Source organism: Podarcis cretensis (genome assembly GCF_951804945.1).
Source record: "Podarcis cretensis genome assembly, chromosome: 3".
Lineage (NCBI taxonomy): Eukaryota > Metazoa > Chordata > Lepidosauria > Squamata > Lacertidae > Podarcis > Podarcis cretensis.
The window spans coordinates 25,322,473-25,347,708 of record NC_137172.1 but is presented as its reverse complement, the minus strand read 5'-3'; the positions used below and the strand labels follow the sequence as shown (position 1 = coordinate 25,347,708).

Here is a 25,236-nt window from a genome sequence, read left to right as displayed (position 1 = left end):
TACCAAACTGGGTAAGCTTAAGGGTGTGATACAAGTTAAGTCTTGCAAAATGACTGGAGCTTCATTTATAGTTGTCTGTGTTCAAGCTAGCAGATAAATATTGGAAACAAAAAGAAGTACAGTACTAACGCTGGATGACTGGATAGTTTTAATAATCCTATTTTTATCTAGACGAGCAAATTCCGCTGCGGTACCTTCCATGCACCGCGCTGAAATCCCAGCGATGTGCACGCTAAAGAGCGCTCAAACCCACTCTGTACATGCTCAATGGCATGCTCAAATATTTACTACAATACTAGTCACGCTCGGGCTGAGCCAACAAAGCCCTTGGGAAGCGTCAGCTTTGCACAAATTAAGCCGCCTTCCTTGTTTACTAGCCAATAGCAAGCTGGGCAGCTGCGCCCACAACAAACAGGCTCGGCGGATCACAGCAGGTGGGGAGGCTTCGCCCCTCGGAAGGACTCCCCCCACCGCCCCTCTGCTTCAGAACTACAACTCCCAGGATGCCTCGCGGGACCCTGAAATGGCGTCCCTTCCGCCCGGGAAGGGAAGGCAGAGCAGGGCCCGGGCCGCCTGGGGAGAGGCGGGGTTGGCCTCGGAACGGAAGCGGGTTCCCCTGGCAAGCAGGCTGGCAGGCAGGTACTACAGGTCAGGCCGGCCGGCCGGGCCCGGTTCCGGGTGCCACTGACTTGGCGACGGAGGAGGCGGATGAGGAGGAGGGGGAGGAGGAGGAGCAGCAGCAGCAGCAGCAGCAGCGCGGGAGGAGAGAAGATGGCGGCGGACCGGGAGACGGAGGTCCCGGCTATTGACAGGAGCTTGCTGGAGTTCTCCGCTGAGGAGACTGCCCTGGTGAGAGGCCTCGCGGGGAAGGGACGCCGAGGGAGGGGAGACCCAGGCGCTTGGCCGGCCGGCCCGGGGGTGGGCGTCCGACCCGGGCATTATGAGGCCCGGCAAGGCTGACAGGTGTGTGGGTTGGGACGAGGATAGGAGGAGGGAGGCTGTGAGGGGATGCTCGGGGCTGCGGGCGGAGAAAGAGGCGAGGGGCCGGAGAGGGTGGGTTGGGGTTTTTTTTGGGGGGGGGGGAGGTTAGAGTTTGGGGGGGGGCAGACACTCGCTCCCCAGTGATGGGGGGTGGGGAGCCACGTCCAGTGAAGGGGACACGCATGTTGACACGCAAAAGAAGAAGGGAGTTGAGAAGACAAAAGCTCGGCGAGCAAAAAAAGAAAGGGGGTGTTGCGCGTGACAAAAGGTTTTATTGCCTATCGGGGAAGGCGGGAGGGTCTTCGCTGCTTGGCGTCGGAGAAACGGCGAGGGGGGAGGGAGGGGAAAAGCAAGTTTCCCAAACAAATAAAAATGGTCTGCGAAGTTAGGCAAGGAGTTGTGCCGCAGTGCTACTACCGAGTATGGATCGAGAGAGCCCTGGGGTTGATTTTTTTCCTTTGATGCCTCTGTGCTGCTCCAAAGAGCAAAGCGGCGGGTCTTCTGGGTCAGGGGGAAAGGGTCGTGTGAAAGACCCTGCCAGGTTGTCGCGGCGAAAGGGGGCAAGAGCGGTGACCTCTCTATAAGCAGGATCGGTTGCATGCTGTCCCCGACTTAACAGAGAAACGAGGCCGTGGTAAGTTACGGACTTGATTCGAGGGAGCACAAGTCAGCGGGCTTAAACCAAACTGCGATCTGAAGTGCGCTCCTTTTTTATTTTTATTTTTTTGGGCTGCTTTTTCTTCTCCAAGGCTATTGGGAATGGATTCCTTCCTGCAATAAATTTTGGGATTGATCTCTTCGACTTGTATTTAATTTGTAAACAGAGCTTCTGGTACCAGTCATAAATAGGCTATGGTGGTTGACATTAAAATATTGCATATTCGGTGGCTTCGCACTTTCCCTCCTCGTCTCTAAGTTTAAAGTCATCATGGGAAATGGCAGGTGTTCTCCCATCTAAACCACTTCGTCACAAGCCTCTGTCTGTAGCGTTGCTGAGGGTATAATTTAAGAGTCTTAAGGGCAGGTCACTTCTATCTCTTTGGGGAATATTCTTTCTAGTTGCCCCTTAAACAGAACTCATGTTTTTTTTTTTTTTAAATAGCTCTGAAATTGTTCATCTGACCCATCTTTTAGTTCATATGAGCAGCTCTGGGAAGCAGAGAACAATTCCTTCCAGTCAAATAAGTTGCCAGACTTTAAAACTTTTAACACTCCAGTAATACACGAGCAGCCTAGTAAAAATTTGCAGTTCCCTGCAAGGTTGGAGAATGTATAGTTTGATGGAGTGTCATGGTGTAACTTTCTATAGATGGATATGGAGTTAAGTTTTGACATCACTGTGTTCCTTTTGTGTGTTTCGTAAAATATAAGATGAATTAGATGTCACAAGTAAAAAATGTTCTAACAGCCTGTTCATTTTAGCACCTCATATGACCAGAATTCTCTTATAACATGTTAATACTTATAATTTTATAACTGAGCTCCTGACTTCTGTTACCAAGTAAAAAACTTTCCTCCCAGGACTGAATTTTAGCTTTTTTTGTTGAAGTCTTGATACCTTTTCATAGTACAGTACTCTCTTGACTCCCAGAAATGTATTATAATTGTTGTTACTTTGTTTATATGTTAAGCTTAATAAATTCACAATTGAGCTCAGTAGCATCCTGTCATAATCTTTATATTTAGACATTTTGAATCTAGTGCTTGCAGATTTGGTTCTTCCCATACCCACAACCGTTTGCAGGATTGACACATAGAATTGTGGAATTGGAATCTGTTGCCCATTGTGCGGCTTTTAGCAATATGGAGTGTTTTATAGTCCTCATAGTAGCTATCAGTAACATGTTAAATAAAAGTTTTTATTTATTTAATAGATTGGTATAGAAAATTGAATATTGTTTGTATGTGAAGCTCTCTCTTTCTCCTGTGGAGATTTGAATTTTTGTAGGGAACTTGTGGTAACTTACAGTTGCCTTTTCTTATTCTGTGAACAAACAATGTTCTTATCTTTTGTATCTTGCACCCTATTTTTAAAACAAAGGAAAGTATATCTTGTACAGTAGAAGGCAAACTTGTAGCCGAGACACTCCTGTGTAGTCACCAAAGACGTCTAATATTCAGTTGTGTTTAACTTTTCTAATGTTATCACAAACTATGCTTATGGAATTGCTAAAATTAAATGCTTTATATCTTTATATATATATATATATATATATATATATATATATACACAATATTTTTAAATAAATTATATACATATATATATATATATATATATATAATATTTTTAGTTTATTATGATTAAATGTTCTCTGAGTATACTGTACATAGAATTAAAACCTAGAAAGAATATAATTACAATGTGGCTTTAATTTTTATTTGAAATTATAAATATTTGCACTTGAAAAATACAAGTGTTTTATCTTTGTGTAAAAAGTAGCATATTTGAATCTGTAAGCATGGTTATAGGATTTTTGCAGATACAGTTTGTTTAAATATCATCAATAAACATTATTATGGCAGTAATCCTTTTGAAATATATAGTAACAACTAATTGGTACATTTGTTTATAGATAATTTGCTGCTGTTGTAAAAGCAATATGTGGTTCACATGTTTTCAGCCCACTGATTAGTGATGACAAAAATAGCACTTTTAACCATTAATGACATTGACAACCTTATTTACATATTCTGTGTATTTACTGTAAATGATACTTTAAATCTACTTCATTTAAGGTTGTTTCTTAATCAAAGTGATTGTTTTTAAAAAATCTAAAATCAATGGAAGTTGAAGTTCTTGAAGGTGATTAACACTGTTGGGTATCGAGGTTAATAATTGCACTGTTGCATTTTTAGTTGTACTTTTATGTTAGTTTTTCCACTAAGAGAAATTAGAAAGTGGACAAGGTTCTACCAAGAAGACATTGGCTTGGATTCAGTTTAGCACTAAGTAAGGGACGCAGGTGGCGCTGTGGGTTAAAGCCTCAGCGCCTAGGACTTGCTGATCGAAAGGTCGGCGGTTCAAATCCCTGCGGCGGGGTGCGCTCCCGCTGCTCGGTCCCAGCGCCTGCCAACCTAGCAGTTCGAAAGCACCTCCGGGTGCAAGTAGATAAACAGGGACCGCTTACCAGCGGGAAGGTAAACGGCGTTTCCATGTGCGGCTCTGGCTCGCCAGAGCAGCGATGTCACGCTGGCCACGTGACCCGGAAGTGTCTCCGGACAGCGCTGGCCCCTGGCCTCTTAAGTGAGATGGGCGCACAACCCCAGAGTCTGGCAAGACTGGCCCGTACGGGCAGGGGTACCTTTACCTTTAACCAAGATTAACTTGCGCTGTTACTTGGCACTATATTAGATGAAAGCCATGATTCAAATTGTTTAATTCAGACTCTTTAATTCTGGCTAAAATAATTTACATGCAAAAGTTGATAATTTTGTATCATTCCAGCCTGACCTATCCACAAGCACATTTATACAAATTATATGGCAATTCCTTGGCTTCTGCTTTGAGTTTACTTAAAAGTGCTATACAACTTCATCAGTAAATACATCAGATGATCTGATTGACGTATCAAGCTTTCCAAGCTAGAGTTTTCCCCCTTATAATTAATTTGTGTACTTTATGCATAATAATAATAATAATAATAATAATAATAATAATAATTTATTTATACCTTGCCCTCCCTGGCCAGAACTGGGTTTGCATTCTGAATAGGTTATCAAGTCAAAATATTTCCAGAAAATAACTGAAGTATTGGATGGAGCTGTGAAAACCCATGTTCTTTATTATTATATTTGTTAGTCGCTTTATGCAAAAAAAGTCTCAAAGCTAGATAAAATACAAATAGATAAAATCAAATAGAAACCAGAATGTTTAAAATGACATACAGTATAAAATTCCTGAAAAGCTCATCCAGCATTACAATAAAAAGGATGAGTCCTACCCCCTTCCATTGCCAAAAATGAGCCCCAAAGAAGAAGTTAGTTTTGCTACCAGCATGTCTAAATATTAGGTTAAATTTTGGAAATGGCAAGGTTCACTCTTTATAATGTTTGGCAATTCCAGGATGAAAGTAATAGGAATTGCCCATCACCTTTGTGCCCTGGGCTTGTGAAGTTTGAGAAGAATTTGGATGGTTTCTGTTAAGAAAGAGATGCTAGACTAGCTGGATCTTTTCTTGATCCAGCAAAACAATTCTTACGCTCTCTTTGTTAATGGTGGGTGTACCAAATTATTTCATTCCTTTACCACTGAAAAATAGAATCATAGAATCATAGAGTTGGAAGAGACCACAAGGGCCATCGAGTCCAACCCCCTGCCAAGCAGGAAACACCATCAGAGCACTCCTGACATATGGTTGTCAAGCCTCTGCTTAAAGACCTCCAAAGAAGGAGACTCCACCACACTCCTTGGCAGCAAATTCCACTGTCGAACAGCTCTTACTGTCAGGAAGTTCTTCCTAATGTTTAGGTGGAATCTTCTTTCTTGTAGTTTGGATCCATTGCTCCGTGTCCGCTTCTCTGGAGCAGCAGAAAACAACCTTTCTCCCTCCTCTATGTGACATCCTTTTATATATTTGAACATGGCTATCATATCACCCCTTAACCTCCTCTTCTCCAGGCTAAACATGCCCAGCTCCCTTAGCCGTTCCTCATAAGGCATTGTTTCCAGGCCTTTGACCATTTTGGTTGCCCTCCTCTGGACACGTTCCAGTTTGTCAGTGTCCTTCTTGAAATACCTGCACCAATCAGGAAGAGCTTTCAGAATAACTTTCATACATTTCTGTCAGAAGACAGTTGGATCCTTCCTGCATTGGTATGGTTGCTTGTTGGGGAATACTCCCTTGAACCTCCTCCCCTATTTCAGGTTGAGCACAGTTGTGCGGTGCCACTTAACATTTTTTTTTTCTCATGCAGGCACCGCATAAATGTCAAGCGTGGCAAGTGAGGTTACTTCAGGCCAGGCATACTGAAGTTGAATCACTTTGTGTTCCTGGCATGCCTTGAAAACCCACTTGCTTATTCTTTGTTTTTTAATGACTGTAGTTTTAAAAGAAAAGCAGTGATATAATGGGCTTTGAAGCCATGTCTTCTGATTAACACTTAAAAAAAAAAAAAATCTTTCAAAGGCTTCCATTCCTTCACCTTGGCTCTTTTCCACTCCACCCCATACTAAATGTAACACCATCAGCAGAATTCCATTGAAGAAAACTTTAAAAGCAGTAAAACTTTTAGAGTAAACAGGATTAATACTACAGATTATGAAACTGTGCGACAAAAAGAACTTCATTGACTTCTCGTGGCTGTTGCCAAATGCAGGTTTTTTCCTGGGCAGCGCTCTTATCCAAAATGAGGTTGTTTACAAAGCTTTATGGGTTTATTTGTATGTAGTTGCACCTTTCTTTGAAAGGTTTTTGAAACTACCAATTTTGAGGCAACAGCCACTTTTCAAAGGGTCCTCCAGCTAGTTGTGCAGTTTGACTTTAGACTTGTATTTATTGTACATCTCTGTGTACGCATTGCCACATGGTAAACTACTTTGAAACTTGCAGCTTTTAAAAGGAAAAAAGTTGACAACTGATTGGTCATGGATATGCTCTTGGATATGCTCAAAGCATCTCTCTGGACTGTAGACGTTAAAATTGACTGAATTTTATATTGATAGTTGTAGAGATGTTATACTACATAGGAAAGTTCTACCACCACTGTAGTATTTTCATAAAGAAATATGCTTGAAAGCTATGAAATATTTTTTAGTTTGAGATGTTTGCTGATGACCTGAATGGGTTGGGTATTGTCTCTTATCATGTGACAGAGGCAGGAGAGCTAAGAACTTCGGGAGGCAGTGCTAATGTGTATTAACTTTTTCCCCCTTATAGAAATGGCTGCAAACACCTGATCTTCCGAAAGAAATATACAAGCACCTTGCCTACTATGTACCCAAAATTTACTGTAGGGGTCCTAATCCAGCCCCACAAAGCGAAGATTTGCTTGCGCAACAGGTTTTGCTGGGACCAATGGAATGGTACCTATGCGGTGAAGACCCTGCATTTGGCTTTCAGAAACTTGAGCAATCCAACAAACCTTCGCATCTTTGTGGCCGGGTGTTTAAAATTGGCGAGCCTACATACTCTTGCAGGTAACTAGTCACTTCTTTTAAACTGTCAAGCCCCTTAACAGTTGAATGATTTGAGCTTTATTTATTTATTTAAAACATTTTTAATACCACCACTCATTAAAAAATTGAGGGCAGTTTACAATAAAAGCAATCCAGTAAATCCAGTGAAAGCAGGTTCCCTGCCCAGGAGCTGTTGTAGTTGGCATACCAGTTAAAGTTGAAGAAAGGCAGCTACGTGCTGCAGACGGTTGGGGCTGCATGGAAGGTGGTGTGGGAGGTTGTAACTGGATGTAGGATTTTGGCAAAAAATGCCTCCTCCGCTGTTTCCGTTAGGTCCCAACTAGATCAGGCTACATACTCACGAGGGCACAATTTGATACCCTTGTTATATCTGATCTCTGGTTCCAAAGAACAGCAAAAACCCAACCTGTTTGGGTTATTTGTGGCTACCATTTAGTACTTTTTAATTCTTTGCTTTCTTGTCAGGTAGTGGTTTTGAACTGCAGTTTTTGTTTCTCCATAGCTTTAGTCCTCATAGTTTCAAGTGTCATGAATCTTTGGAATTTCAGAAGCTTTCTCAAAATTGGGTGTCAGGATTGCAGGAGTTGTGGTGGGTTGTCCATACTTGAACACTATTTCCCCTCTCTCCCTCTCACATAAATGCGTAGGCTTGGGTCCCAACATACATACAGAACTTCCAGATTTAGCAACTTGTCAGCCTCCCCAGAGAAATATAGGGTTGTGTTCAACTAATTTTTACTGAAGAGTAGATTCATATAAATTAATGAACATAACTAAGTTGGGGGCCATTAATTTGAATGGGTCTACTGTGGGGGGACTTCAACATAGCACTATGGGAGTTGTTCCATCAGTGCAAACATTTCAGCTTGTCAGAAGGAACAGTCTCCCCTCTCCTCCCAATCACACACTGTTATAGCAGTTCTCCTCTAAGCCACCCATAATGAGCACCATTATAAAATTTAATCCTAATTTCTGTAGTTTTAAAAAAGCAATCAGAAAGACACACCCACATGCAAAAACATGACTTTTCACCACAGGTATAGGGCGATATATGATTTCAATAAATAACGACAACAACAACAACATAATATAATATTTCCATCTGCGTAGAAGGTCCTAGGTTGTGTCCAGTATACATTACAGGCTTTTTCTCAAGCAGTTGACAGTTCAATCCTATACAGGTCTTCTCAGAAGTGTCCTATTGAATTCAGTGGAGCTTGTTTTTAGTTAAATATGTATAGAAGTTCATCCTAAACATTGTGTAGTTGGCCCTTTTATTAACATGTTTTTCTACTCTCTTTTTTTGTCAGAGATTGTGCAGTTGATCCAACTTGCGTGCTTTGCATGGAATGTTTCCTGGGAAGTGTTCACAGAGAGCATCGATACAGGGTTCGTAAGCCTATATGTGATTTTAGTGATGTCTCATTCAGAATCAAATTTGTGACTTGGTCAAATCAAATGAGTGTATATTTTATCACACTTTTTCCCCCTGTTGCCTTTTCCTCTCCTCCCTCTCTCTTCCCCCGCTCCCCAATGCAAAAGTAGCATTACAAAAGCTATGAAATTCAGTATGTAGGTACTCCCACTTGCCTAGGCAGCCCTGATGTTTTCACACAGATCAGTACTTTGAGTCACATTAAATGTTGTGGCTTTCAGAAACTAAAAGTTTGACTTTGAAGTTCATATCCTTAGATTATAGGTGTAAGTGTAGGTAGAAAGGCTTAATGAGAGTAATCACAGACAATAAATGAATGCGTCAACCAGTTATGACACAGCAGCTGCCTTATTGCTCACAAATAACTCAGCACTGTTATTTAAAAGAAGAAAACAGCATCTTGAGTATATCCCTTTATCACTGAACATATGATCCACTAAAGGCTGAAATTAACAAATAAATAGGTATTTTGGCTGCAATCCTATGGTCCCAGACAGGGCATCCTAGGGACCATAGGATGTTTCTGTTCCCCCTGTGAGGGTGGAGGCAGTGGTCCAAACTCATGGGAGATCTGACCTAGTTTGCTCCCCTCCAAGCTGTCACAGGAACCTCTACAGCCCTATCTTACCAACTTTGAGCTCTGAAACCAGTAGATGCTACAGAGATGGGTCAGTGTTCCCACTCCCTTGACACCCCTTCCACACACACACATACCAAAAGCAGAGGGAATTAATACGACAACCCAGGAGCCGGCTCATGTTCCTTCCTATTGGAAACAATAGGAGATAAATCATTTTTGAAAAAACAGAAATGGGACAGGTAATATGGTGCTTCTCTATCTCTCAGCCTGAGGCCATGTGCCCAGTAGGGCTCTGGATTTGGTGGTTTGTTGATCTTCAGTCCCCCCGGGACTTTTGGATTTCTTTCCCCTTTACAGAAATTATCAGAGGTCTGCAAATGTTAATTCCTACTAATCAGCTTTGATAATCCAGTTTTGATGGCACAACAATGCAGATACGTTTGTTTTTCTAAGGATGGCTTATGCCCTTTGCCCATGCCCCAGGGCAGCTTACAACAAAGTCAAATGAGGTAAAAAAATATCTATGAAACAAAACAAGTCCTTAAAACACCACACCACTGATAATCTGAAGTTATGTAGCTCAGTCTTTGTATACTATAAGTTGAATTATTTTTATTTACTTTGAACCTGAAATTAATCCCATAGCTTTCGTCAGGCATTTTACCCCTTTCAGATTTTGTTCCTCTACACTGCCACCCCATAATATGCTTCATACAAGTTCACATGTTAAACATAATAAATTGCACACTTAAAGTAAGGGAAAGGCTTCACTCTCCATTCCCCCGGCCTTATCTTTAAGTTGGACCTGTTTTTGCTCTGATTGCTTAACATAGATTATAGACTCATAGAATCGGCGTTGGAAGGGATCCCAAGGGCCATCTAGTCCAACCTGCGGCAATGCAGGAATCCTGCCCACAGCCGACCCTGGGTGGGCTTGAACTACCAACCTTCTGGTTAACAGCCAGATGCACTGTCTCATTAGAATAGCTGCTAACTGAAGAAGGATAGGATAAGATAGTCCTTATCTTGTTATCGCCTAATTCACTTGCTGGAGCAGGGGGAAACTTTCTGTAATTTATTTGGGAATTGCATTTCTTGAAGTATGTAAGTTAGCAGAACTAATAATCATAAGGCTAACCAGTCAGTATTTTCCATAATCTAACCTAAAATAGGAACTGGTTTAAGTGAGTCATGCAATAGACTCAAGGGACTCTTGTTCTTTCATTCTATACAATAATTCCTATAATGTATGATTCTAAGATCATGTCTGCTGATTTGTCTGTATGACCTCATATTTTAGTACAATAGTAGGATCTTCTCCTGTAGGCATTTTATCATGAGTAGAGGCTTGAGCTGGAACAGAATCTATTGAATCCTTGTTCATAAAAAAGCAGGCAGGACAGACCTGGAGAATACGCCCTGCTTAGCTCTAAAAGCAAGGAGAATTCTGCTTGCTATAGCTCATATCATTGATTTACCCTTAGTTTGAAAGTTAATAATGACTTTCCTTCCCCTCTGCCCTTTCATAAGACTTGCTGATCCTTTGGCACTGGGAGCAGCCAGCTGTCAGGGCTATTACTGGAAGATGGAGCCTTATTCTGGTGGTGAGCCCAAAGGACATTCCTGTAGTCTCTGCTCCATTGAGTATAGGATTTGTTATACAAAATTTAAAGCAGCCATTTAACTTAACATCACAAGGATTGAAAAACCACCACGGATCTCTATATTGTCTCTCAGGTCTTTTTCACTGTGTCCCAGATTGCCAATCAGTTTTGGATAGAAAGTTTACCAGCATGGTTTTCATTTATGAAGCATACTTTCTTGTTCATATTTATTTTAAAATAATGCTGTAGATGACAACATCTGGTGGAGGAGGTTTCTGTGACTGTGGCGATACTGAAGCTTGGAAAGAAGGTCCATACTGCCAGAAGCATGAACATAACACTTCAGAAACAGAAGAAGAGGAGGTAAGGATACACAGGTTTTGAAAATTATTTTGTGCTGTTGCTCAGGTAACTCTGGTTTGGACAGAGAGCAAAATTTGAGAGCCCACTCTCTGGCCTAACTCTAGGCCCAGCCATGCCACCCACATGACATCTTTGCTTCCTCCTGTACAAAGCAGGAGGGAATGCATCAAGATTGTTATTTCAGTCAGGTGTGCTTTATTATGTTTTCTGTATTTAAGTATCTTGTTCTTCACTTCAGGAGCTTTTAACACTAAAATGATTTTTCTAGTCTTTCTAGCAGCCAGATCTCATAGACTAGGACAGGCATAGGCAAACTCGGCCCTCCAGAAGTTTTGAGATTAAATTCCCATCATCCCTGACCACTGGTCCTGTTAGCTAAGGATGGTGGGAGTTGTAGTCCCAAAACACCTGGAGGACCAAGTTTGCCTATGCCTGGACTAGGGTATAAGAATTTTCAAATAATTAACTTGGATGTGTTAAGCTTCTTTTAGCTGTAGGGGAAACTTTAGAAATTATTACCTCGATGTTAACACTTTCCTCCTTTTTTCATTTTAGGATCCTCTTGTGCATTTGACAGAAGATATGATAGCAAAAGTTTACAATATTTTTGCTATCATGTTTCAGTATGCTGTAGATATTTTAACATGGGAAAAAGAAAACGATTTACCACCTGGTTTAGAGACAGTGTAAGTAAAATTGCTGTTGAACTTCCAAGACTGGCATAGTTCTTAATGGAAAAATGTTAGCTGCATCTTAATTCATAAATGACATTGTGTGCCGCCTAAAAAGAGTTGCCAATGGTTTAGTCCCGTTGAAATAAGTGTGACACACATTTACATCACATCAGTTTCAGCGGGTTTTCAGTGTGATCAGTTTTCTATGGCTTGCACTCAGTGGATATATCTTACTTGAGAGTAAATGCTATTTCGCTCAGTGGGACATAGCTTTAACTAAACATGCTTAAAATAGCTGTTCCTTGAGGCTAAAAGGGAAATGATTTTAATACACTTCTCTAAAGAATTATATTGATTTTTTTCTTATTGAAAAGTCTGTTCTCTCTCCCTCTCCTCCTTTATTTACCAAAGAAATTAGTGGTTGGGGTTTTTTTTGTAGAATAATGCTTCTTGCCAATAGTATCTAATGCAATTTGGCACTGCTATAGTAAGCTAATGTCATTGAAAATAGTGATAGGATCCAGCATATCCCGCAGGATAATATAATAACTTGGATCCAGACAACATAAAACAGAACTCCACCTGTTCCTCACTACAACTCCCTCTGCCCCTCCCCAAGTTGCTCCTGAAGCTTGGTAGTCCCTGCGGGATGGTCCACAGAGGGTCAGTTGGATTGGGAAATTAGAGGAATTTGGCAAGGCTGTCATGTACAAGCAGAAGTAGTTTTCCACTCATGCAAGGCAACGGTAGTAAGATTAATCACAAGAGCCCTCCGTCTTCCTATTGCTGATTCAATATGTTTCCTTAATAGAGATTCCAGTAAATAGAAGTATTGAAATGCCAGAGAAAAGACCTTGATTGATTTAAATTAATTATATTCCTTATTCGTAATACTGTCTTTACAGTGAGAAGACGGATACTTACTTCTGCATGCTTTTTAATGATGAAGTCCACACATACGAACAGGTTATTTACACTCTTCAAAAAGCTGTCAATTGCACACAAAAGGAAGCCATTGGTTTCGCAACAACTGTAGACAGAGATGTAAGTAAGCTCTTTAGACTTCCATTGAAATATTGGATAAAAATGATTAAGCTTGGTCAGTTTAAGAGGATTTAGTCCTGTAGTTCCTTCCATATTTCCTTCCTGCTAGCTGATCAACCATTTACCTTATTTGGAGGAATAGAAGGAGCTAGGCAATTTCCAAAGCAACACTGGAGCATAGTTCATTAGTTCATTCCTTATACTTGCTGCAATTGGCCCTCTTGGCAGCTGCATACTTGATAACATACAGTTTTGCTCCCCCACCTCCATTTTGCAAATCATGCTGTGAAAGTTGGGACACTTCCTTCCTGGATGCCTTCCCAGCCTGAGATTCTTTGGCAATGCTTTAGCAAGTTAACTTCACAGTGAGTCTCTGGGAAAGCACTTTTTAAAATTTGAGAAAACCTCCTCTCTTCTTACACCATCCACCAAGAAAATATATTTTAGCCAGTCTTTTCTAATGTAACATAGAGGCAAAACCTGTAAAAACAAAGTGAGGCTCTCTCCAATCTTTGTAGCACTGAATATTTTACAAGCAACATTCTCACTCTGAGGCTGCAAATTCATTATGGAGGGTGTGCGGCTGCTGCTGAAATCTGAAAAAAATAAAAAGACCGGCCAGAGGGAAAGCACTATCACAAGACACAAAAAAGAGAAAATCTCAAAATTATGCACAAAAATCAGTGAGTTTATTGCTCACCAGTGTGTTTTGGATCAATAAACTCTTTCTTAAGGGTTATTCAACCATTTCCCTCTCATGCAATAATCAGACTGCATGTAAGATGGCTTAATCAGTTTTTTTGAAGGTTGGGGGAAAACACACCCTATGGTTGTATCTTAAATATGTCCCTGCATTCACAGAGGCTCTTGGCTCCGATGAAAACCTCCTCTCTCCCCCTTCCAGTTATGGAAGCCTTTCCTGGGGTGTAATTTAGGATAAGTATTTAACGCATGAAACTCAACTAAAACGAAAATGGGCCTCAGTCTAATTCAGGGGCAGGAAACTGGATTTGCCTGTCTATAGCCCTGGTTAGCCTTAACCACCCAGAATGATGTGATATCATATGCATATGTTTCTCTCTCTCTCTTAAAAAAACCTTTTATTTGTTTGTTTGTTTAAATAAATCCCAGCTCAAAACATAATTTAAGGTATATATTTATCATAAGATTGTGCATCTTTCAGAATTGCTGTGGAATTTAATAGTTTTGTTTGCTTTTTCATAGGTGATATTTGCTATATCAGCAATAAATGCAACTTACATGATAAACTTATGTGAAGCATATATACATACTGCTTACTTAAGCTGAACATATAACATTTTAATTTATGTGTTAATTGTGTTAATATGTGCTATTTAGCAGAAGTCATTGTTAGTATAGGGTTGATTTAATTCAAGCAGTCTAATTCAAGGGTGAGAAACGTAGGTGACTTCAACGTGCAATCAAAACATATTATTTAAAGTTTTAGTTATATCTTTAATTAGCTGTTAATAGCCATGTAACTCTTTAACAGGGACGCAGGTCAGTTCGCTATGGAGACTTTCAGTACTGTGACCAAGCGAAATCAGTGATAGTGGTAAGTGACATTGCTTCATTTCCCTTAACTGAATGGTATATATCCTTACTTCATTATAATCAATTCACTGTTATAGCATATCTGCCCATTAACATTTTAAAACTGTATGTGACATTTTAAGAATGTTAAGGAAATATTAAATGTGTCTGATGGAAGTGGCAGCATGCCTTGTAAGTCACTTGCCTGATGGTTCTATCATTCTTCAAAAACTAAAAATTGGCACATTCTACTTTAAAATTGTGGTAACCTTCAGATTAGATTACTGCAATGTATTGTACATGGAGTTGCCTTTGAAGACTGGGAACTAAATATAATTCAGAGTATAATTGCTGGACTGTTAAGTGGATATTGGGATGACAGCACACAAGTGCTTAAAGTGTTGAATTGGCTCCCAGTCTTATTTCCGGGCAAAGTTCAAAGTGCTGATGTTTTCCTTCAAATTGCTATACTGTTTGTGAATAAAGATGCATAGGATTGAAAGGGAAAATGTATATTTTCAGCTCAAGCATTCCCTAAGATTCTGGGGGTCTAATGAAGAAACCCCCGGTCCAACCTGTATGACTCATGCTAAGAAGCAAAGTTCAGCAGATACATCTACTGGATTAAAAATTGTGTATTCAAAAGAGCATAGCCATAATGTTTCTCTCCAATCATCACTGAATTACATGCACAATGTCCAAACTAGACTGGGACCTGCATTGTGGTGAATAGATACTTGGCACTTTTGGCCTTGACTGTGTCATTTAATTGCATGATGGGATTGAGGACTGAAATCTGTTGTTGGGAAAGAAGCCTTGAACTCATGGTCTTCCCATGCCTCTCCATCTGCAGTTACAGATAGTTGGAAGCCCTTTTTCTGTAGTCATATCTGTCAGAGCCAGAAAGGGTAAGGGAAGTTGAACCTACATGTGGTAATGGACTAATTTCAATTATTCCTAAGGCTGTTTGCCTTGAGTATTAGAAACAGAATTCAAGTTTTACCATTCTTGCATTACAAAATGTAGACATATAGTACTAGATATTGGGAAAGCTTGTAAAAACCATGAAAATCCAGTTGCCTGGGATTGTTCTATGTCTTAACTGTATAAACTTGAAAAGTGCTGTGTTTGGGGCAAAACCTGTTAATGGCCTCTCTTTTCCCTGCCCTTTTTCCTTTCCTTAAGAGAAGTACCAGTCGCCAGACTAAGCCGCTGAAGGTTCAAGTTATGCATTCATCTATTGTTGCCCATCAGAGTTTTGGTTTGAAGCTTCTAACTTGGCTTGGCAATATTATTGGATATTCAGGTACTGAAATTTGACACACTTATGATATAGCTGAAAGAGAAAAGTCATTATTGAAAAGCAGAAAATTCCTCTTTCTAGGGACAGAATGATAGACTGACATGGTCTTGTGGACATGGTACAAACATAACAAAAATATATTTGTTCAGGCTTATTCGTCCAGTTTACTTAAAGCATGAGGACGAAGCTACTTGTGATGTGGAAAGTCCCTGAAAGAATCTCCCAACATTATTTTCCTTTCCTAAAATGAGCCACAAGGGCACCTGAAGTAGGGAGAGTTTTATATTTCTCCCATGCTATTTCTTGACTGCAAATCATCCTTATCCCTGAGCAATTTCAGGTCCCACTTGTCTGCTTTCTAAAAATGATTCTCTTCTTACATCACTTAAGCTTTCTATGTTGGAGACAGCCTATTCTGCAAGATCATGCATATCTGTAGTAAATTCAAAATAAAGATGAATAAAGATGACAGGATCACACTTCAAAACGACCTTGACAGATTAGAGAACTGGGCCAAAACAAACAAGATGAATTTTAACAGGGAGAAATGTAAAGTATTGCACTTGGGCAAAAAAAAATGAGAGGCACAAATACAAGATGGGTGACACCTGGCTTGAGAGCAGTACATGTGAAAAGGATCTGGGAGTCTTGGTTGACCACAAACTTGACATGAGCCAACAGTGTGACGCGGCAGCTAAAAAAGCCAATGCAATTCTGGGCTGCATCAATAGGAGTATAGCATCTAGATCAAGGGAAGTAATAGTGCCACTGTATTCTGCTCTGGTCAGACCTCAGAGACCTGGAGTACTGTGTCCAGTTCTGGGCACCACAGTTCAAGAAGGACACTGACAAACTGGAACGTGTCCAGAGGAGGGCAACCAAAATGGTCAAAGGCCTGGAAACGATGCCTTATGAGGAACGGCTAAGGGAGCTGGGCATGTTTAGCCTGGAGAAGAGGAGGTTAAGGGGTGATATGATAGCCATGTTCAAATATATAAAAGGATGTCACATAGAGGAGGGAGAAAGGTTGTTTTCTGCTGCTTCAGAGAAGCGGACACGGAGCAATGGATCCAAACTACAAGAAAGAAGATTCCACCTAAACATTAGGAAGAACTTCCTGACAGTAAGAGCTGTTTGACAGTGGAATTTGCTGCCAAGGAGTGTGGTGGACTCTCCTTCTTTGGAGGTCTTTAAGCAGAGGCTTGACAACCATATGTCAGGAGTGCTCTGATGGTGTTTCCTGCTTGGCAGGGGGTTGGACTCGATGGCCCTTGTGGTCTCTTCCAACTCTATGATTCTATGATTAAGAATGTGCATGTTGGTGATTTAAATGTCTTACGTACAACTGAGTTTTATGCACAAAACGGATGATTAAAGCAAACCAGTTAATCCTTTTGGTTCACGTATTACTGTTTCTCCTTAATTAGATGGCCTTCGAAGAATATTGTGTCAAGTTGGCTTACAGGAGGGACCAGAAGGAGAAAACTCTTCTCTTGTGGATAAACTAATGCTATCTGATTCTAAACTCTGGAAAGGTGGGCTATTCCTTCTTGTTTTAAGAATCTACCTACACCACAGTCTGGTTGCTGGGAATGCATCTTCTTTCACACAGCTAGAGCAGCCTAGATAAATCAAAGCAAAAAGCAGCTTTGATGAGAGGAATGGGCACAGATGTTAGGTACTCAGATACAAAATTCATATATCTTCATTTACTCCTTGGTGGAAGTCTTGGTGGAAGGCACCGTCAAGAGGAAAGTGCTGCTCAGGATATCATAAGAAGCAAGGCTAGAAGTAATGAGGCATTGATCTCTGCCATGCTCAATCTAAGCCATACAAGCATCCACACCTCTGAATTTCTGGAGCAGCAGAGCTGTAGACTGTGGGTGCTTCTTAATGCTGTGCTATGTCTTGCTATGCTTCCTGTGCTCTACTGTGCTCTGCTTCCCCCTTTTGGACACCTTCCCACATGACTGGTGTAAGATGCTGCTGCTGCATAACAACAACAACAAATTGATTGACTGACTGACTGACTGTTTATTATTTATATCCCGCCCATCTGGCTGGGTTTCCCCAACCACTCTGGGCGGCTCCCAACAGAATATTAAAAACAAGATAACTTGTTATCTTGATATCTGAAGAAATGTGCATGCACACGAAAGCTTATACAAAGAACAAACTTAGTTGGTCTCTAAGGTGCTACTGGACAATTTTTTAATTTTTTTATATATTTCGACTGCGTCAGACCAACACGGCTACCTACGTGAATCTAAAAACAAGATAAAACATCAGTCCTTAAAAACTTCCCTAAACAGGGCTGCCTTCAGATGTCTTCTAAAAGTCAGATAGTTGTTTATTTCCTTGACATCTGAAGGTAGGGCATTCCACAGGGCGGGTGCCACTACTGAGAAGGCCCTCTGCTTGGTTCCCTGTAACCTCACTTCTTGCAGTGAGGGAACCACCAGAAGGCCCCCGGAGTTGCTTTTTTGGTAAAACAATTCTTTTAAGGCTGCAATCCTAAACACACTTAATAGGGTGTGAGCCCCACCCAAGTTGTTAGGACACCTTATCTTCATGACAACTTAACAAAATGATTTAACTATTTCAGTCTCTACATCAGCACATTGTCAAAACTTGATGATTGCTCTAAAGTTATTTGGATGATGCTGTCATATAATAAATAGTCCTCCACATTTATATATATCTTCCTTTTTTTAAACAACAACAACAGGAGCTAGAAGTGTGTACCATCAGTTATTCATGAGCAGCCTACTTATGGATTTGAAGTACAAGAAGCTCTTTGCTATCCGATTTGCAAGGGTGAGTAACTTTCTTAATGAAAAATACTTTAAAATGCAAAGTCTGACTTTTAAGTATAATAATTATTATTATTTATACCCTGCCCACCTGGCTGGGTTTCCAAACAGAAAATTAAATGCACAATAACACGTCAAACATTAAAAACTTCCCTAAACAGGGCTGCCTTCAGATGTCTTCTAAAAGTCAGATAGTTGTTTATTTCCTTGACATCTGACGGGAGGGCATTCCACAGGGTGGGCGCCACTACCGAGAAGGCCCTCTGCCTGGTTCCCTGTAACCTCACTTCTCGCAGTGAGGGAACTGCCAGAAGACCCTCGTAGCTGGACCTCAGTGTCTGGGCTGAACGATGGGGGTGGAGACGCTCCTTCAGGTATACTGCGCTGAGACTGTGTAGGATTTTAAAGGTCAGCACCACATAGTGGAACACATAGAATGTTACACCAAATCAGGCATGGCGAAACTTGGCCCTCCAGCTGTTTTGGGACTACAACTCCCATCATCCCTAGCTAACAAGACCAGTGGTCAGGGATGATGGGAACTGTAGTCCCAAAACAGCTGGAGGGCCAAGTTTGGCCATGCCTGCACTAAATAGTAACAACCTGGTGCCGAAGGCTCCTTATGCCTTTTGGAGTTCTGGGTTGTACATGGTATTCCTGCCTGATGACTTGATGTTTGGGCAGATCTGCATGTGTTGTTTAGATGTGTGCACCAAGCTGGCCTCAATATTAAAGTCAATGTGGAAGCTTTGGATCAGAGCCTAAATGTGGAAATGTATATTCCTATGTGATTTGGATGGCACATGTTACCACTTTTGCTGGATGTGCCTAACAATCCAAATAAAAAAGCAGTTAACCAAGGTTAAACCAGGCGTAACGGTGAGCTCTGGCTTAATACAAGCCAGAATCATTGTGCTGAAGCTGGCAAACGGCTTGGGGAGGGGGAGGGAGGAGCTCTCATTCCTAGCTAACTGTGGTTTATGAAGCCTGAAAGATCGTCTGAAGAGGGCTGTTGTGTTGTGCAATGAAGTCAGCATCATTTTCGAATAACTTGGAGTAGTCCGCCATGTAATCTGAAAAATAAGAATTATTCTTATATATTGCCCTGCTTCCCAAATATGACCTCTAAATACTGGCTAAACCCAATAATATTTCCTTATGATGACTTCTAACTGACTTCCTTTTGCTTGACACAAGTAACTGTTGCTATAACTGTGCTTATTAATGGTCTGGTAAATTGTGATGATACTGCAAGTTTGTTTGCACTGTTGCTGCACAAATGCAGTTTTTAGTACAAAATCTTCCCATCGCCAGCTTTAAATTTAGTTAGAACATCTGGTCAGTGCAGATTAGAGGTGAATTTCCCCCTTGTTGTTTAGAATTATCGGCAGCTGCAGAGAGATTTTATGGAGGATGATCACGAGCGGCCAGTGTCGGTGACTGCTCTCTCTGTTCAGCTCTTCACTGTGCCTACTCTGGTGAGTAGTGGCTCCTTTTTTAAACTGATAGTTGGCACCCTTTGCCTTTTTTGCCTCCTTCTTTAATAGAATTATGAGCGATTGCAGAATGATTATGTGAAAGATGACCACGACAGAGAGTACTCAATTGCTGACCTTTCGGTACAGATATTCACAGTGCCTTCACTTGTAAGTACTTAAATGCTGACTGAAACTCTCTTTGCCCCAACTCCCACTCAGATCTAACATTAATAATTTGTTATTGTTTTATACACAGGTAATCAGTCTTGCATAGTTTCATGGATAAAATACAGATCTCTACCCACAAGGAGATTACAGTCCAAAATAGGCAATGGAGGAAAAAACAGAGGGGAGGGGAAAGAGATTCCCTACTAGTACTTCTGTTATAGTATTAGATCACAAGACTCATTTATGTTAAATTAGTAGCTAGAGCATAATAGTTTCATAGTTGAATTCCTGTCCCCAGAGGATCCGTGCTTTAAGGAATGGGCAAGGCATTAGGTTGGTGCTTTAGTATACTTTTAATTCATACAAATATTCTCCGTTGAGAACTTCAGTGACAGGTATGGCTGCAACAGTTTCTCCTTTTAGTAATGTACCGAGCAATTAGAAATATTAACCTAATGAATGAAGATACATGAAACATGCTTATGTTGGAGGCATTTGGCAATAATAGGGAATATGATCTGACACGTTTTGAGACACATGTTAATGTCTTTTATATTTCAACTCTGTATCTCAGTCCAGTGAGGAGGTGGAATTGAATGAGGCAAAATTAGTTGTGCAAAGATCTCTGTATACCTGTAGGGCTTCAGTGCTATGCTTTTGAAATTGGATTAGGGTTACAGTGCCATAGAAATAACGTAATTATGGGTGTAGCTATTTAAGGTGACTGCTTGAAAATGTCCAGTGAGGATTATAAAGTGCTGGACATAGTATGAAGAAAATGTACTCCTTTTAATGAGAAAAGTACCAAATGATCGCTGTTAACTGATTCAGATATGTTAGACTGAATAAATATGGGTAATGTTTTGGTGTAAGGTTAAAGCCAACAGTTGCCTCAGTTTGCCTCAGTTACTGAAACATTTTTTCTCTCGGAAAATATCCTGTGTACATCTTGGTTGAGATATAAATAGATTGTTATATTGCCCAAATTGGGTACCTTTTTACAGATCTGATTAAAACCAAGTGAAGCAAAGCGGGTAATAGAGATTTAGAACAAAAAAATCTTGCCAATTAGTACTTGTATGACTCTTTTGTTTTCATATGAGCGATAGACAATGCCCTGTCAGTCATTAAAAATACAATTCCTAGCTATAGACATGGAGTTGTAACTCTTTATTTTATCCTTCAAGGATCAGAGTATTCTCAGGTGATCTCCCACCTAGTAACTGGCTTTCCTGCCCAGACTGCTTTCGCTACAGAAATAGGACTACCTTATATACACATAAAATAATAATAATAAATTTTATTTATATCCCGCCCTCCCCAGCTGAAGCCGGGCTCCGGGCGGCTAACAACAATAAAACAGTACAACAGTACAACACAACACTCTAAAATCATTCATTATAAAATTAATTCAAATCAAACCAACGGCAACCATTGGGCCAGAGCTCCGCGAAGATTGCCAAAGGAGGGAGTCCGGATGTGCCCTGGCCAAAGGCCTGGTGGAACAGCTCTGTCTTGCAGGCCCTGCGGAAAGATGTCAAGTCCCGCAGGGCCCTAGTCTCTTGTGACATAGCGTTCCACCAGATCGGAGCCACGGCCGAAAAAGCCCTGGCTCTAGTTGAGGCCAGCCTAACCTCTCTGTGGCCTGGGACCTTCAAGATGTTTTTATTTGAAGACCATAAGTTTCTCTGCGGGACATACCAGGAGAGGCGGTCCCGTAGGTACGAGGGTCCTAGGCCGTATAGGGCTTTAAAGGTTAAAACCAGCACCTTAAACCTGATCCTGTACTCCACCGGGAGCCAGTGCAGGTATAACCATACACCTGAGCATTCTTCTGTTAGTTGAGTCTCTTATCTCTGTCATTAGCAGACACGATTGAAACAAACCTTTAAATATCTATTTTGGCATAGGCTCGAATGTTAATAATAGAGGAGAACCTCATGACTACTATCATCTCAACATTTATGGACCACTTAAGACATCGAGATATACAGGGCAGATTTCAGTTTGAACGGTACACTGCGCTACAGGCTTTCAAATTCAGACGAGTCCAAAGCCTGATTCTGGATTTAAAGTGAGTGTTTTATACCTAATCAGGCAAAAATATTTTTACATAGATAGCCCAAAATCAGATTGTAAACTTATTTCTGCTGTACTTCAGGTACGTGTTGATAAGCAAACCAGTTGAGTGGTCTGATGATCTGAGGCAAAAATTTCTAGATGGTTTTGACGTCTTCTTGGAGTTACTGAAGTGTATGCAGGTAGGTGATTTCTTCTTAAGGTACTTATATTTATCAAGGAGTAACAAATGAGGTGGTATAGGTGACTCTTCATATTACTGTTAAAATATTGCTAAGCTTTGGAAATCTATTTTTTAGGGTTGCCCCAATTTCAGTAGAGCTAAATATTTCTTCAGTTCCCTCTGTAGGCAATCACTAGGCAAGATTTGCTGAGTCTCAGCACTGACCCTCCCCTGTTGCTTTAATGCTTCTCTTCTAAATGATTTGGCTTTTTCCTATTTCTGAAGGGCATGGATCCAATAACCCGCCAAGTTGGGCAGCATATCGAAATGGAACCAGAGTGGGAAGCAGCATTCACGTTGCAGATGAAATTAACCCATGTCATCTCAATGATGCAGGACTGGTGTGCTTTAGATGTAAGTTGTATCTCCTTCAGATGTGTTCGGATTAATATGAATGAATAAAATCGCTACATTTTCTTAAGGTTCTCATATATAAACAAACAACATGGTGTGCATCAGTTAAACCAAACTGCTTTAACCACTGGGATCTCCAACATTGCGCACGTTTTTCAGGTAGTGATTATTGGAATAGACTAGATTGTAGACTTTGTGTTGCAAAAGGAACTGAGGACTGGACTAGTACTTTATATCTCAAGGGGTAGAAGGAAAGGGGATATATATATAAATGTGAGAAGAATTATCTGTTGCCATCTTGGTTGGAACCATTTTCCCCCTGTCCTTAATCTAAAAAGGAGGACTGATCATAACAGTGCCCCTAATTTTGCAGCTTCTCCTGTGAATAAGAAATGATAAAATACTTTGAATCTAGTTGCCTTTCTCTTTGGTCAGGACTTCCCATTGCTCCACCTGACAAGATGAGGGCATAGGTGGCAAATACCCATATCTTGCAGATAGTTCCCCTTTTTGGGCTCAGAGCCCAGCACTTCAAGGATAACATCAAAGCGAACCAATTAGCTTATATCAAAGCAAGTGAAAATAAACATATATGATCTCATTGCTACAACCACTACCAATTAATTGTGGGGTTATGTTGAGTACCAAGATGGCGTCTGCCGAGCTTCTGGAACAGTTCGCCTTTGGTTCAACACAATTATTATTTTTTTAAGTGCACTGAGTATTGGTGTAAAGATGCATGCTAATGAAAGCGTGTGACGCGGCAGCTAAAAAAGCCAATGCAATTCTGGGCTGCATCAATAGGAGTATAGCATCTAGATCAAGGGAAGTAATAGTGCCACTGTATTCTGCTCTGGTCAGACCTCACCTGGAGTACTGTGTCCAGTTCTGGGCACCACAGTTCAAGAAGGACACTGACAAACTGGAACGTGTCCAGAGGAGGGCAACCAAAATGGTCAAAGGCCTGGAAACGATGCCTTATGAGGAACGGCTAAGGGAGCTGGGCATGTTTAGCCGGGAGAAGAGGAGGTTAAGGGGTGATATGATAGCCATGTTCAAATATATAAAAGGATGTCACATAGAGGAGGGAGAAAGGTTGTTTTCTGCTGCTCCAGAGAAGCGGACACGGAGCAATGGTTCCAAACTACAAGAAAGAAGATTCCACCTAAACATTAGGAAGAACTTCCTGACAGTAAGAGCTGTTTGACAGTGGAATTTGCTGCCAAGGAGTGTGGTGGAGTCTCCTTCTTTGGAGGTCTTTAAGCAGAGGCTTGACAACCATATGTCAGGAGTGCTCTGATGGTGTTTCCTGCTTGGCAGGGGGTTGGACTTGATGGCCCTTGTGGTCTCTTCCAACTCTATGATTCTATGAAAGCTTTAATTTTAAGATCTATTTAGGACCTTTCTTTTCTCACTCTTTAGACTGAAGATTCTCTGAGTGGCTAATAGTTTAAATACTGAATAACTGAACTGTAACAACAGAAATAAACAGAGCAGCTGAAGTATCTCAGAACCATGCCATACAATTTTCAAAGCATAAAAATTGATATGGCCTGGGGGAATAAAAAAGGGAGCATTCCAAAGTTAGGGTACCACAACTGAAAGGATTCTGTCTCGGGTTGCAACCTTCCTTAGCTTCTGAGGGTGGGGAACATGAAGAAGGGCTTCTGAGGAGGATCTTAATATCAATTGCCCTAGTCCAAAACCATTTAGGGTTTTAAATTGGTGGTATGGAAAGGAAAATTGATAAAATACAAGATTCCCTTCTGCAAGCAAAACGCCTCTTTCTCATGTGGAAAGGCTTCTTTAAAACTTAGTGGAAGAGCATTTTATGCACGAAATGAAATGAAATAAACAGATGTTTTTCTGCTTGCAACAGTTTACACAATACCCCATGTTTGAAATGTAGTTCCATAATCCCTTTGCTTACTATTACACAGTTCCAGATACCTTTTCATGTAACATCTTCACAGAATTATTCTGAGTAAAGTCATTCCACACATCATACTTTTTTGTATTCAACCAAATAAGCTGGGGCTAGGTTTTATCTTGGTACATCTTTAACGTGTATATTTTAATAATAAATAATGCTGTAACTTTATGTAGATGAGCCGTGTTTTCTTTGAATAGATTCAATCTTTTTTATAGGAGAAAGTGCTGATCGAAGCATATAAGAAAAGTTTGACCACATTGATGCAATGCCACAGCGGTTTTACTGATGGAGAGCAACCGATTGACCTCAACATGTGTGGACACTCAGTTGAGACTATCAGATATTGTGTTTCTCAGGAAAAAGTTAGCATTCATCTCCCTGTTTCTCGTTTACTTGCAGGTAAGGACTACATATTTGGTTAGTTTTGTGCTGGATTGTTTTAAAGCAGTTTATACAAGCGCACTCGAAGATTAGATATTTTCCTAAACTCTCCCCTTTCATAAGAACTTGCATG

At 40.7% G+C, this 25,236-nt stretch overlaps 1 protein-coding gene across 3 annotated transcripts in view; it reads left to right on the top strand.

Annotated features, from left to right (window-relative positions):
• Window positions 1-550: 550 nt before the first annotated feature.
• UBR2 (ubiquitin protein ligase E3 component n-recognin 2) overlaps window positions 551-25,236 on the top strand; it is a 62,997-nt gene continuing 38,311 nt past the window's right edge. The window contains exons 1-15 of one of the 3 annotated variants that reach the window (XM_079968407.1): window positions 551-849; window positions 6,858-7,117; window positions 8,428-8,506; window positions 10,986-11,099; window positions 11,655-11,785; window positions 12,679-12,817; window positions 14,331-14,393; window positions 15,557-15,677; window positions 17,102-17,209; window positions 18,403-18,491; window positions 20,035-20,133; window positions 22,044-22,207; window positions 22,295-22,394; window positions 22,661-22,789; window positions 24,938-25,121. In XM_079968407.1, coding sequence (XP_079824533.1) covers window positions 709-849; window positions 6,858-7,117; window positions 8,428-8,506; window positions 10,986-11,099; window positions 11,655-11,785; window positions 12,679-12,817; window positions 14,331-14,393; window positions 15,557-15,677; window positions 17,102-17,209; window positions 18,403-18,491; window positions 20,035-20,133; window positions 22,044-22,207; window positions 22,295-22,394; window positions 22,661-22,789; window positions 24,938-25,121 — 1,921 coding nt within the window. In that variant the 5' untranslated portion in view covers window positions 551-708. Of the gene's footprint in view, window positions 850-6,857; window positions 7,118-8,427; window positions 8,507-10,985; window positions 11,100-11,654; window positions 11,786-12,678; window positions 12,818-14,330; window positions 14,394-15,556; window positions 15,678-17,101; window positions 17,210-18,402; window positions 18,492-19,866; window positions 19,966-20,034; window positions 20,134-22,043; window positions 22,208-22,294; window positions 22,395-22,660; window positions 22,790-24,937; window positions 25,122-25,236 lie in introns of all 3 variants that reach the window. The other 2 variants (XM_079968406.1, XM_079968405.1) reach the window with 2 other exon arrangements.